The sequence below is a fragment of the Symphalangus syndactylus genome, chromosome 13, assembly GCF_028878055.3.
Source record: "Symphalangus syndactylus isolate Jambi chromosome 13, NHGRI_mSymSyn1-v2.1_pri, whole genome shotgun sequence".
NCBI lineage: Eukaryota > Metazoa > Chordata > Mammalia > Primates > Hylobatidae > Symphalangus > Symphalangus syndactylus.
In genome coordinates, this window is record NC_072435.2 from 121,143,527 (window position 1) to 121,158,519 (window position 14,993).

Below are 14,993 nucleotides of genomic sequence, written 5' to 3' on the forward strand. Positions count from 1 at the left end.
AGGTATGGTGGCAGATGCCTGTAATCCCAGCTACTTGGGAGGCTGAGGAAGGAGAATCGCTTGAATCTGGGAGGGGGAGGTGGCAGTGAGCCGAGATCGCGCCACTGCACTCCAGCGTAGGCGACAGAGCAAGACTCCCCCTCAAAGGCAAAAAATTATTTTCAGTACATTTCACTCTTTTTGGTATAGAGCACTGTAAGTTTTTGGCAAATGCATAGAGTTGTGTAAGCATCAGCACGGTCAGGACACAGAAGAGCTCCATCACCCCTCTTCCAATTCCCTTGTTTAAAATTTTGAAGTCAAACTCTTTCCAGCCCCTTCTGTCTGGCAGTCACCGATGTGTTCTTCATCCCTCTGGTTCGATTTTTCTAGAGTGTTATGTAAGTGCACTTGGACAGCATGTGGCTTTCTGAGGTTGCCTTCTTTTGCTCAGCATGATGTATTTGGGACTTATTCATGATGCTGTGTGTCCATCATTTGCTCCTCTTTACTGCCGAGTAGTGTTCCACCCAACATAGGTACCGAGGCTTCTTTAACCATTCCCTCAAAGGACATTTGTGAAGATGCACAGTGATGACATTGCTTCACTGCTGAATCCAGCCAGACCTGAAGCCAGCCTGTCCCAGCTATGACTGACCTTAAATTCCAATTTTGTTTAGACTTGCATGGTTTGCATTCTTTCATTTCATTCTGGGAAATGAAAGAATCATTTTCGATTTCAGTAATGAACAGATGAAGGAAAAGCAAGTCTGAATTAGTGAGAAGTCTGCAGAGGCACCACCTTTGACATTCCTATACATGCAGTTGCACAATAACAAGTCACACCACTGGGTTACCTCATGGTGTGTCCCTGATGCACCTGGCAGCAGGTGACACCCCATTTGACACAGAGGGAAATTGAATTGGAGGATGAAGTGACTTGCCTTGGTACATAAATTGAACTGAGGGCAGACCCGGGGCTCCAGCCCAGGTGTCTCTCTGCCTCTTGTAAGCCTCAGCTGCTTCCCAATCACACAGTGGCAGAGCTGTCAAGATTACTCACTGAATTTTCCTGTCTTATTTAAACAATCTCCAAGGTGTCCAATTTAGAATAAATATAAATGGAAATTAGAACAAGGTCATCAAAATTTCCTACTGTTTAACAGCTGATGGTGCCTATAGGAGGTCAAAATTCCTGTCACTAAGTAATCTATATGATCCATTTAATAATGCTCCCCCTGCATCTGGCACAGCATGGAAATCTCTCATGTTGGCTGAACAGCTCTTCACTTTTGTTTCTCTGAGTGTCTTTATCTCCTCCTTGCTCACAAAAACACAGTTTACATTAAGGAAGTGCTCTGCAATTTGTTTCCACTTTTTAGAAGGGGCGGGACCACTGCTGTCCAAATCGTAAGCCAATGCCATGTTGGTTTAGTTGGTTATCACTATCTGCTGTGATACATAAACTCCTAGGAGTGGCTTAACACAACAAAAGATTGCTTCCTGCACACATCTAGTGTGGGTGTTCATGTTTGGCAGGCAGCTTTCCTCGCGTGGAGGTTCCAGGGCCTGCGCTCCTTCCAGCTGATGGCTTTCTCATGCCCTAGGGCTTCAGTGTTTCCTGCTTCTCACTGGTGGAAGGTAAAAGCTACCTATTTTGGCTTTAATGTGATATGTGACACTCCTGCTCCTCTTTCAAGAAGAAATCTTGTGGCCACACGTGGATACAGGAGAGGCTGGGACAGTCCCTGCCTGGGCAGCCATATGCAATACGGTCGACAAGGAAGTTTTTTATTTCCTCCCCCTTGACAGGTAGCCATCCACCCACAGGCCCAATAATGTCTTGTTATCTAGATTAAGGGTGTTCTCCCCTCATCCCTACACTCAAATTTCCAGTATTCTGTTCTATGCTATCTTCCACTGTTTAGCTAGGTTTGGGCTCCTGCACACAAAGGCTTCTCATCCTCAAAGTCATGCATGCAGATGATGAAATTAAAATGGCACAGAATAACTTTGAAAGAAAGGCCATAGTCTTCCATTCCTCTATATCCTTGATCTCCTTCCCGAAAGTCCACCACTTCTAGCCATTTCTGGTTTTAGTTCTTCTGGTGATGACTTCTATAATGATTCATCTACCTTGACTTCTTGAGTGAATAAATGTAGACAGCAGTGCTCTCTCTATAAAAGATGAGGATTTAGCTAATTTACACACCTTCTTCCCTTTTTCACATTTTAATTGTTTTTACTTAACTTGCATTAAAAATATCAACTTTATTCCATTGATTCATTTATTCTTTCAACACATATTTATTTCCTACTTACTTTGGGCCAGGCACTCTGCCATGTACTTCTCTTTTCTTATCATTTAGGATTGTGTTTGGCTGCAAGTAACAGAAACCCTGGCCACAGTGGCTTAGGCGAGTAGGATTTGATCTTATTTTTTATTTGATCCCATGCTGTGGCCAGCTCTCTGTCTTCTCGCGTTGTGTCCTCAGCGTGTACCTTTGTTCCTCCTGGTTGCACAGTGGCTGCTGTGTCTCCATCCCTCTCAGGATGCAGCACCAACACCCATACTTGGATGCCTCACATTTCTCTGGAGGGTTAACTCAATGTCCTTAGAGAGGAGTTGCGTTTTTGAAGAGCTACTGGGGAGAAGTGTGAAGCATTCTGCCTTTTACTGAGGATGGGGGCATTGGAAGAAGGTCTGCCTGGAGTGGGTGTCTCATCTACAGAATCTAGTTACTCTCCTTTTTTGCAGCTCCAGTTTCACAGCTGTCCTCACTGTACGTGCCAGCAGGTAGCCAGGAGCCCCTCTGGGCTCCAGTGGGCAGAGTAGCCCCTTGATCCTTGGCAGCACATGCAGAATGTTCTAGTCCAAGGTTTCCTCTGCTGTCCTGCCCGTCAACACACTTTTATCCACTTATTCTCTTTCTTAAATTTGTTGAAGTATTTTATTTGCAGATATCCTTCCTCCATTTCTCTTGATAATAGGTTTCTTCCTTTTTGTACTTTCATGCTTTTATTTCATTTGGGTTTCTGTGGAGATGGAGGGAATGAGTATGCTCAGTCTGCTACTTAAAATTAAATTCCATATCTTTCTTTTTGAAGGAAGAATGTCAATATTTCTCTTAGATTGAATAAGCAGCACATGTTCATTCTAGAAAACTTGAAAATACATAGAAAAATGTGGCAGGAAGTTGAAAGGCATCCACACTCTCAATGTGCAGATCCTCACCTCCAGCTAACAGTCCATTTGAGTTTTGGCATGGGCAACTTGACCATATGATTCTAAAGTTAACTTGGAAGATGGAAAGCAGGGAAGTCTAGCTAATAGGATTTTGATAAAGAACAACAATGCCTCTGTATGAGTTTGCTAGGGCTGCCATAACAAAGTACCACATATTGGGCCACTTAAACAGCAGAAATTTATTTTCTCACAATTCTGGAGGCTGGAAGTCCAAGATCAAGGTGCTAGCAGGTTTGGTTTCTTCTGAGGCCTCTCTTGGCTTGTAGATGGCCGCCTGCATCCTATGCCACCACATGGTCTTCCCTGTGTGTGTCCGTGTTCTAATTTCCTCGTCTTATGAGGACGCCAGTCCTATTGAACTGGGGGCTCTTGGCCCCATGTTGGCAAATAGAGCAAGGACAGCATGAAAACGGCTGCAAGCAAGAGGAGTAACTAAATTCTGAAGATAGGACACCCATTCCAGGCAGACCTCCTTTCAATGCCCCCATCCTCAGTAAAAGGCAAAATGCTTGGTACTTCACCCCAGTAGCTCTTCAAAAAGGCAACTGTTCTCTAAGGACAATTAACCTTCCAGAGAAATGTGAGGCATCCAAGTGTGGGTGTTGGTGTGTCCTGAGAGGGGTGGAGATAGAGCAGCCACTGTGTAACCAGCAGGAGCAAAGTTACACGCTGAGAACACAACGTGAGAAGACAGAGGAGCTAGCTACAGCATGTGATAAAATATTTGCCCCCGCCAATGGCCTTATTTTAGCTATATTGCCTCTTGAAAGACCCTGTCCCAAAATACAGTCACATTCTGAGGTGCCAAGGGTTAGGACTTGAACATAGGAATTTGGGAGGAGGTACAATTCAGTCCATAACACTCCTACATAATAAACTGTATTGTAAATCCACATTAATTTCAGCTACAATGTATTCGTATGAGTGTGGTCACACAGCAAAGAAGTTAAATAAATAAATCACAAGTAGACTTGAGCATGTATCAGGTCTTAACAACATAATCAGAAAGCATTAGAAATCATTGGCAGAGAGATAAATTATACAAACACAGTTTGGACAAAGTGGCTAGCTATTTGGGAAATCAATTTCTAAGATCAAGGCTGAGGCACGTACCAGAAATGAATGAAAAGAGTAGGTGTAAGTGGGTGTTAGTGAATTGGAGAATAGTGAAAAATGTGTGTGCACCCTGACACAAAGCATTCAAATTCAATTAAAATAAACCCAAACTGCGAAGTCAAACAAAATCTTTCTATTGTCTGAATTCAGTGCGTGCTAATTTTCAACTTTATCAGATTCTCACTTCACATTATACACCAGTAGAGATTTCAGGTAGATTCAAGAATTAAGTGTAAAAATGAAGAGACACACCCATCTATACATACCCATGCACAGAAACCAAGCAAAAGTGTAGGTAGTGTCTATTTGATCCTGGGATATGGAGGAGGACTTTCTCAGCATAACACAGTGGTGGAAATTATGACAGAAGAGGTTGGTATTCTTTGTTATGTTTCAAATTGTGTGCATTTGCCTTCAACTGTCTCTGTAAAATATTTGTAGCCTCAGAATATAATCTCAAGTACTCTGCCACCTGACTCTTTCTAAAAGCCTTGCCTGGTTTGGGAAGAAAGCACATTCAGGAGGAGAGTGTACAATGTCGGGTTTTCTAGAATCACATTCTGGATTTTCTTTTTCTGTTAAGCTAGACTATCCAAAAGCTGTCAGTGGTCTTGGCACACACCGCTGGGCCCTCTGGAAAACTGCTTTTGCTTCATTGTCCATAGTTGTTATAGGCCCATTTTACATGGAGCCCACCATAGGAGGCACCCTCAGAAGCTCACAGTGTATTGTGGGAATGATGTTGTGCCCTGCAGGGGCCAGTTGGGAGCACTCAACAGAGGAACTTCTCTTAGAGCCAGGAAAAGCTTTGCTTCTTGCTTTCATCTTATGGACAGTGTCCAAATAGCGACCTAGTCTTGTGCTTTGAGAGCTGGGCAATTCAGAGCCACATATGCAGTTCCCTTTAGTCACTGATTACACTCTTACAATGTAGATTTTGCTTGCTTGAGCTTTCCTGTGGCAGCAGAACATAGTGGCTAATAGTGAGAACTCTGCCTGGAGCTAAACTGCCTGGGTCAAATTCCACCTCTGCCACTTACTAGCTGTGTGATCTTAGGCAAGTCACGTAACTGCTCTGTGCCTCAGTTTTCTCATCTATGAGTGGGGATAAAAACTAAATCCTCATAATCAAAAGATTATCAGAATTAAAAGTTAATACCTATAAAATGCTTAGAATAGTGTTTGTATTACGATGATTAAGTAAATGATGACTTAATGACGATAATGATTTTAATACCCGCAAAATGCTTAGTATATATAAATGATGATGATAATGATAATTCTTGTTTTCCCTTTGCCCTTATTTTTAAATATTTTATCTTTTTTGTTGTTTTAATTTATAAAGTTGCCTCTAACATTTTATGGACTTGCTGGCACATGATCCAAGACTTGCCCTCAAGGGTGGCTCTCCTTGCCCTTATTATTCATTTTTATGAGTATACACAAAGCACCTACTGTTTACTCAGTAGTGTCCATGAGCTTTTTTCTACTGCTGTTCATTTGAATCATCTAGCGAACATAGAAAAATACTGAGCCCCACTTGAGACCATCTGAAGAAACTCTGAGGGGGCAGGTCCTAAGTATAATATATACATTCACCATGCAGCCAGGGTTGAGAATCCTTGTCTTAGAGAATACAGAGGTAGTTGATGATGTAGCATGTTGTGTAAAAGGAGCTTACTTTTGTGGGGAGATAAATTAGGGGTCCACTTCCCCTGAATCCCATGATCTCATATTTTCAGCTGTCTCTCTACCAGTCTTCCCTTTACCTTCACTCAAATGTGTCCAAACTAACTTCCTTCTCTTCCTTCCTCAGACCTGATGTTATGCCTATATTCTCTATTTTGTTGGTAGTTCTGCAAACTATAATACCTAGGTGTTTTTCATGATACTTAAAGCCATTCTGTGGACTCTGATAGAGACAAGCCACTCTGGATTCTGACTTTTTATCTAAGACTTCCACCTTTTAGGTTTTTACTTTATACACCTCTCTAGGATCTTCATGTATCCTTCTGGACCAAGAAGGAGTTATGGATCACCCTGAAGTTCTAGGAATAAGAATTCTCCCTTCACCTTCTTTAATGTGAGGCTGTACAGGGATGGTTAGCAGTGCACATCATAGAGCCAGTTTTCTAGGATTCCTGTCCTGCCACCATCATTTACTAACTGTGTAATTTAACTCCCCTCACCCCATGCCTCAGTTTCCTCCTCTGTTAAATGGGATGTGCCAGTTATTATAGGCTCTAAGTTTTAAACTTGCTCTTCTATTCTCTGGTGTTTGATGCTGGGGTTGGGTCTCTGCAAACCCACCCTTGGCCAGCTGTTCCTTCTTAGGTCCTGGCAATAAGGGAAGATAGAGGCAACTGCAAGGCTGGAGCTCGGAGCAGGAACCTATCTGCTTCTTCCTTTTTGTTCTGTGTCTGATTCCTTTCCACTTCCTGTTTCTCCCTGTCTGCTTCCCGTTTGCTGCTGGCTTCCTATTTGCCCTTCATCTGCTTCCTGTCTGCTTCATATCTGCTTCCTGTTACTGTGAGCCCCAGGTTGGCCAAGCAGGGCTGCTCAGCTTGAGGGTTGAGAAGAATCTTAGGACAAAAGGCAAGTGTCACTCCTGCCTGATGCCTCCTGCCTGATGACCGGCTGGCACTGGTGGCCTCATGCTTGCCTGTCTGTAGTGTCTCTTCTTCTTTCTCAGGCCATGATGTGTTTTATGTAGTTGAGAAAAGTGGAGACTCACCTGACTTCTTGCATCTTGCTTTTATACTGGTGGCTTTGGAATTCAGTAGTCAAGTATTTGCTACCTTTCTTTTTTGATTCTATAATGAATGAATCGTGTTTCAAATGCTGAGGTGTGGAAGGGTCTGTTCTCCAGGGTACAATAAAGGGATACAGCTGGAGGTACGAGCAAACTGGGAATTTACAGTATCACCTCACCACAGCTGTTATTAATGAATGATCACCTTAATTCAAGAGCATTTGGCCCAAATTGTTGCATAGGCTGTTCCTCCTGAGGCTCCAGGATATGTAAGATGGTTTATAGGTAGTAATGTTTTTCCATCTTTATTACTGTCTTAAAGGCAGGGATCACTGGCTGTTTTGCTAGCAGCTGGGTTGAGATGCTCTGGGTCAGCTGTACCTATTTTCCTGCTCTACCTGAGAATCCAGACTGGTAACAGGTACCTGGGATGGGAGATACAGTCTCCCATGTGACCATGGAGCAATGAAAACCTCACTGGGTGTACGGGGATTGTGTCCATGAACCTGGCCTTGTGAGCATTAAGCTGCGGCTCCTTCACATGACCTTCAAATGGTTAACTCCTTGGCCTCATTGTAGAACCGCCAGGCTAGGTAGGCCCTCAGGTAATACGAGAAAGTGGAAAGCCTTTGGAATTGGATAGAGCTGGTTTGAATTCTAACGTTGACCATGTTCAAATTGCTTAATTTCTCTGTGCCTCAGTTTCATAATTTTTTAAAAACAGTCTAACACAACTTATTTTACAACTGCTGTGATAATCAACTGGCATGACTGGTAAATATGCCTAGGTGTGTTGGCCTGTAAATGGTGTGCATCTCCCTTTAAGCGATATTTTCTCCTTCTACTTGAGAATTGCAGCTCTTTGGTTGGCAAACATAGCTGCCAGCTTAGTGACCACAGTGGTGTGATATTTTAGGACCAAATGAATGGAGTGATAGTGTGATGGGCAAATGTTGTGTTAATAAAAACAGTATCTATTAACAACCCTGGGAAGAAGCCAGAGAGAAACTCAGAAGGAACACAGAGAGATTTATTCTCTCAAGCGTTAAACCAAGGCAGTCTTAATTGATGGACATTCATTCAGCAAATATCTATTTAATTTCTCCTGCTAGGTACTGGAGATTGTGCAGTAAACTGGACATCAAAGCCCCTTCTCTCATGGTATCTGAATTTTAGTAGAGAGAATGGATAGTAAACAAGCGAACAAGGAAAAATTCAAAGGCTAATTTCAGATGGTGATAATGGCTTTGAGGGAATATAGCAGGATGGAGTGATGAGTGACTGGATATAGTAGTCATGCTTTAGTCAGGAAAACAAATCACTCTAGTTACTTCTACAGAGGGAATTTAATAAAGGGAATTAGTTACTCAGGTGCTGGAAAATCTAAGAAACCAAATTGGGGATGATAAAGTACCATCTGGGGATGGTAAAGTTATTTAGAAATTAAGAACAGCATGAGCAGGAAGCTGTTGTCACTTTTTGGGCTAGAGGGAAAAGGGGAAGAGGTTAGGTTATCAGAACCCAGAAGCTGCTGGGTTAAGCATTAGAACCTGCCACAGGGAACTGGGACCATGGTGGGGGTTAGAACCACAGAGGAGATGCAGTTTCTGCCAGTGAATTCTGCAGGGAAGAGACACAGGGTGAAATACCCTGGGTTCTCCCCTCTTCCTACCCTCCAGTCTTGTACCAGAGCTTCCGATTGGCTGAACACACACAGAAGCAGAGAGCAAGGGAACTTGGGAAATGTAGTTCCCTGCGTTGCTATAATACAATGCAAGGAACTGCATTGGCGTAAGTGGAATGGCTGAAGTTGCTGGTCAGCTCAGAGAAGGTCTCTCTGAGCTAAGAAATCCAGACCAGAAGGAGTCTTCTCTGCTCACATGTGGGTGATGAGCTTCCCCAGCAAGTGCAAGTAAGGGCAAGGAGAATGATGTGAAAACAGCACCAAGTGGAGTTGTGGAAATAGATGGGAGAACTCTGGGTGGAAGAGAGCATGGAAGATTTTCTAGTCCATTCCGCCGCCGCTAGAGATGACATTTACCACACCAACCTGAACTAATATTAATGCTGACAAAGGCCTCCTTCTAGCTCCTGGCCTTCACGACCATGAAATCAGTAAGGGTTGTGGTTATTCCCGCGGTACCCAGGTGGTAGTGAATTATATCATCTCTTAGGGCCACACTTTGACAGACCAGTAAGGAGTTTCTCTTCCCGGTGTTTTTCAAAGACCTGGCGACCTGGTCACCTGGCCACCTGGCCACCTGGCCCACTGGAAAGAGAGCTTTCCACGCCTGGCTCTCTATGCCTGAGTTGTTTTGTATGAATTAGAGGAGACTCAGTCTCAGAAATGTCGTGGGCCTGTACCCTAAGTGGGTCACCAGTAGCCACAAGACTGGCAAGTTAGCTCCCAGACATGACTGGAGCTAACAGTGAAAGGGACTGATTTCTGAGTGTGTCCCATGTTGTAGCAGGTTCACATTGTACCATCTTGGGGTTCAGGGATTCATGTCCCACCAGTGCTGACTAAGGTCCACGTCCAGGAATATTTTTCGTGTGCTAAGCACAGCAGTGACATCCACTCACTCAGTTTGGGTCACAGGGTCCCTGCCTGGATTCCCAGCACCCTGTGAGTTGCTTCATTCTAGGAGTAATATTAATCTCCTCCCCTTTCTTCCTGCCGAGGCTGTCTTTAGGGCTTCCTTGGAGCCATCTGCCATTGGTATTTTGAGTCGGAGCATCCTTTAGCCACAGAGCATCTGTCTGGTGCACCTTGTGTTTTCTCTGAACCTGAACTTGACTGTCTTCTTGGCTCATAAGGAGGGCAGTGATGAGAAGTTCTTTTCAGCTGGGCCTCATTGCGCCTTCCTCATTTCCTGCTGTCAGGGTCCACCTCATTCTGTCCAGTGGTAAATACCTGTCTAGGAAATCGGCAGACTGAATAGGGCTTCATTTCACATTCAGAACGCGGGCCACATGGTCTACCTGCCAGTGGGAAAAAAGAATGGTGTTAGTATGTGACATTTTGGGATTAAAGGGAAGAGTGTTAGCTTTTCAGTGTATTTCTCAGGACACAGTCCCGTGGCTTCATAAAATGCTCCTGAATTCAGATATTATATTTCGTTGCAATCTGGTATGAGGACAGAATAAGGCTCTGGTAGCTGATGTTTATGGCTTTCCATATACACTTTCAGACAAAATTTGTATTGCATTTTGCTTGAGTTATGGTGGGACAAGAGTGTAAACCTTACACTGCTATTTCTGATAAAATGGAGGCTTTGGCTACAATAAAGAAGAGAAGGTGCAGCTTTACATTTCTTGTAAATCAATTTTTGAGAGGTGTAAAATACCTACATAAAAGATAAACAGTAAAAGAATCTACAGTGAAAACAGAGCATATTAAAGTTTGCATTTATTTTAATTTCCTTTTCCATATTTGTAAATAAATCAGAATTTAAGCCTTACCTTGGACTTCCCCTAAATTTTATGAGAAGTAAAATTCAAGCCACTCACTTCCAAGTCTGGTTGCCTGCTTAGCCCAGCTGAAAGATATTGTCATGCTGCACAAGGCAGGCGTAGCCCAGCTGAAAGATATTGTCATGCTGCACAAGGCAGGCTTTCCCTGCTGACGGTGTTCCTGTTGCCAAGTAATTCATGAGCAAATTCACCTGAATTTAACTTCCTGGTTTGGAGAGGGGAAATAAACCAACGACAAAAAGAACTAATTTAAATTTCATCTGGAGAGGTGCTTCTGCATTGCTTGACATTGTCAAAATACAGATTGCCCCTTGGTGGCGGCAGCAGCTAAAACTTTCCTTTAGATGAGGCTAATTCTTCAAAATCATTTCTCCCTCCTCTATCTTTTGATCCAAATCCTGCCGAGCCTGTATGGACATCATTCTGGAGGAAACCCAGGTCTATACTATGGAAGGGACTATATCGTGTGTTTAAATAGATTTGAGATAATTTAAAGGAAGTTATGAGGTCGTTTTCAATTAACATATTGTAAGTGTTTTCTCTTGACACTACAGATTTGTTGAAATCATGGTTTTGATGGCAGTCTGATGTCGCACACATAGTGTGGCTTTAATCACTTATTTAATCATTTCCCTAATGATGGGTTTTTGGGCTGCTTCCAGTGTGTTGCTGTTATAAATCATGCTTGCGATAAACATACTTGCACATTAATCTCCTTCCTGATCTCTTGATCATTTCCTTAGAACAAATTCCCAGGTGAATTCCTGGGATGGGTATTTTTAAGGATCTTAATGCCCAATTTCCGAATTGCTTTCTGAATGTTAGCTGTGTCCTCCAGAGCTTCCGATTGGCTGAACGTAGTCTCTAGTTCCTTGGAGGCAGAAATCATGACTGCATTGTCCGGGTAATATTTTTACTTGCCACAATGCTGGAAAGATAATAAGTGAATAATAAATATTTTTAGGTAAGTAATTACCCTGCTGGAGTAATGAATCTAACAAGGGACTGGCCATGTTGATGACATTTGAGGAGAACTTGCTTTCTGAATGCCTTCTTAGAAAAAGGATGCATCAGCCCCTACGTGGGCTGTATCTTTTTCACAATCTAATTACAATTTTGTCACCCTCTAGAAAAGGAACGTTCACCAAGGACAGCCCCAAACAGGCCAAAAAGTGTTTAAATCAATAGAAGTTATATTTTGCAGAATTTGTAATTGCTGCAGAAAAACATGTCACCAGGAGCCAGAGTGAATGGAGTGAGATTTCTCTGCTGTTTCCTCCTCTGGGATGCTGCATTTTAAGCGCCATGGTCAGGTGCCATTTCTTCCTGCACTGGTTGGAAAATAGTACTCCAGTGGTGGAGGTTCATTTTAGGGCAAAAGAAAAAAAAATCTCAGTCTGCCCTTGGCCTGCTTTGCTGACCCTGGTTCCCGGTGGGCTGTCTTCACTTTGAAAAAGCCTGTTGGGTCTTTGCTGTCTGTGTTTTCCCATTTGAAAGAAACATGTTAAGAAACACACATACATGTATGTACTCACATGTACATGTTTATGTATATGTGCTGTGTGTTTTAATTCACAAAATAATACATGGCTGTAACAAATTAAAACAAAGTAGAAACATAAATAGTAAAAAGCAAAAACTTTCTCCTTTGGGTTCTATAGACAAACATAAATATATACATTTACATATACATATGTAGAATTTTAAAACTTTACCAAAAGGATCAAATATGACACATTTGATTTTTGGTTTTTTTTTACACTTAGTTTTTTTTATCCTTAATTTCATATTGTGGCCATCTTTTCAAGTATGTTTATATAGCTCTACCTCATTTTAAAAAATAGTTTCATATTATTTCACTGTAAAATATTTAGTTTCCTGTTGATCAACATATTGAACATGGATTAAAATAATAATTGTGGGTGAATATTGACAGCACATTCCTGCGTGCCAGCATTGTTCTAAGTGCTTTATTTTATTTTATTTTATTTTTTTCTTGAGACAGAGTTTTGTTCTGTCGCTCAGATTGGAGTGCAGTGGTGCAATCCCAGCTCACTGCAATCTCCGCCTCTTGGGTTCAAGATCCTCCTGCCTCAGCCTCCCAAGTAGTTGGGACTACAGGCACATGCCACCATGCCTGGATAATTTTCGTGTTTTTTTTTTTTTTTTTTTGTAGAGACAGGGTCTCACTGTTTTGCTCAGGCTGGTTTTGAACTCTTGGGGTCAAGCAACCCACCTGCCTTGGCTTCCCAACATGCTGGGATTACAGGTGTGAGCCACCACACCTGGCTGTGCTTTGTACTTATTAACTCACTAATCCTCGCCGCAACCCAGTAAGGTAGAATTCATGTTTATGTCCTACTTTATGTGAGGACATTTGTGGCACAGAGAGGCTAAGTAACTTGGTGAAGGTTGCTCAGTTAGGAAGTGGCAAAGCCAGGATTCAAATCCAGCCATCCGGCTCAGCACATATGCTCTTAAGTTTGTTTGTTTGCAATTCTAAATGATGCTGTGGTGAACATCCTTGTAGATAGATAAACCTGTGTGCATTCTCATTGGTATTTTGGAAGGAGAGATTTCTAGAAGTAGAAAAGCTGAGCGGTAGCTTCGCTATCTTTTCAATGACAATTGTGGAGATGTCATCATGTCCACGTAGATTGCACTTATAGAAGTGATAGAGAGCAGCATGAGTATCAAAGTAATGAGGTACTAACATGTCACATACAATGGTGCAATGCCTGATTGGTAGACTTGGTAGGTACACAACCTTTTGTCTGTGGGGTAGGTGAACAACGATGACCATGATCTTTTGAGTTTATGATTTTGCACAAGCAGCAGAAGCAATGTTTTCCCTTTAGAGAGATAACTGTTCAGCCCCAAGACTATTGGATCAGTGGTAAATGGGGTTCCTTCCCACTCTGTGCTGTCTTTTTGGGAAGATCCTGAAGATCATACTTTATATAATTACAGGGCTTTCATGTGATGAGACCTGGGGGAGAAACAGTGGCCAGTGGGCGGTTTGTTGGGGAGGTGGGTGGAGACTGCACTGCATTTATTTCATTACATCTCAGAACACGGTTTTATTCTTTTGCTTTCCTTTCTTTTGCAGTGACAGAGAGTCGAGGGATTGTGGATAGCCTGCAGAAGTTCTCCTCGCTCCCTGCTTACCTCCCTACGAACTTGCACATCTCCAATGCAGAGGAGTCCTTTTTCCTTAAAGAGGCCAACCAAGACCTCACAAGGAACTCCAGTCTGCAGGCCCGGGTGGAGCCATTCTTCATCTACCGAGCCAGAACACCCCCTGTTATCAATGCCAGCTATGGCCCATTTTCAGTGGAGAAGATAATCCCCCAGGAGCTCCTGTTGACATCTACAGCCTTTGGAAATATGGACAAATTTCCCTTCAACTGGAAATTGAAATCCCACATCCTCGACAGCTCCATCTACTCCAACAGACCCAAAGTGCAGACCTTGTTTTACGTCACTGGCATGGGCTGGGATGACAGCGACCTCACGGAAGATCTACCCTGTGTCAAGATGTTTGCTTTCCCTGAGGCCAGGGAAGTGGCGGCCAGCTGTCGGCTGCAAGGGGCCCCAGGGCTGTGTGTGGCTGAGCTGGAGCTGCTGCCCGAGTGGTTCAGCTCAGGCCTGGACCTGGAGCCGGAGGAGGAGATCCCAGCCCTGCTCGGTGGCACCGCGATGGAGCTCTTCTTCACGCTCTACCCAGCTGACAAGGCTGGCCAGTGTCCTCTGGAGGAGGAAGGCAAGTGGGAGAACAATATCCACTCAGGCCTGGAGAGCCCCCAGCAAGCATTTCCAGCCCGAGAGAGGATTGGGAGTGTGGTGGTCTACCCAACCCAAGATGATCTGAAGTGGTCCCTGGTGAGCTTGGACGAGAATGTGGTCATCTCGGTGCCTCTGAATCTAGTCCGGGAAGGGGACACGGCCACCTTTTTGGTCTCTCTGACCAGTAGCTCTGTGGCAGACCAGTTCACTCTTAGGTAAGAGGCTTTGCCAGGTGGGATGGAACAGAAGCCAACTCTTAGTAATCAATGAATTTTCAATGAATAAAATGGGTGTTGATCATTTGCTGACTATCGTCAAAAATGAATACAGCTGGTCATTAAAGTGGTGAAAACAGATTTTATTCAGTAACTACGGACAGTAGGTAAAAGAGCTGAGCTTCATTACAATTTGTGCAGAGGTGATTTGTGTGTTTTAAAGGGAGAATGAGGGATGGGGAAGAGTGGAGTTTCCATAGAGCCAGAGAAGCGACATAGTACAAAGGGTTGGGCAATGTGAGTGCAATGGGGCCAGCTGCGTCTGCTGGCTGGCAGTTATCAAAGTTAGGATTTTATCTTCCCACAGAGGCTGCGAGACAGAGGCACTGTCCTTGCTGATGATCCTGTTTCAGAAGAATTGCTC

The 14,993-nt window shown here is 43.3% G+C and overlaps 1 protein-coding gene across 3 annotated transcripts in view; it reads left to right on the top strand.

Annotated features, from left to right (window-relative positions):
- The window catches only part of TMEM132B (transmembrane protein 132B), a 529,452-nt gene that overhangs the window by 181,266 nt on the left and 333,193 nt on the right, over window positions 1–14,993 (top strand). For all 3 annotated transcript variants that reach the window (XM_055239058.2, XM_055239060.2, XM_055239062.2), the window contains exon 2: window positions 13,678–14,569. In XM_055239058.2, coding sequence (XP_055095033.1) covers window positions 13,678–14,569 — 892 coding nt within the window. The remainder of the gene's footprint in view (window positions 1–13,677; window positions 14,570–14,993) is intronic.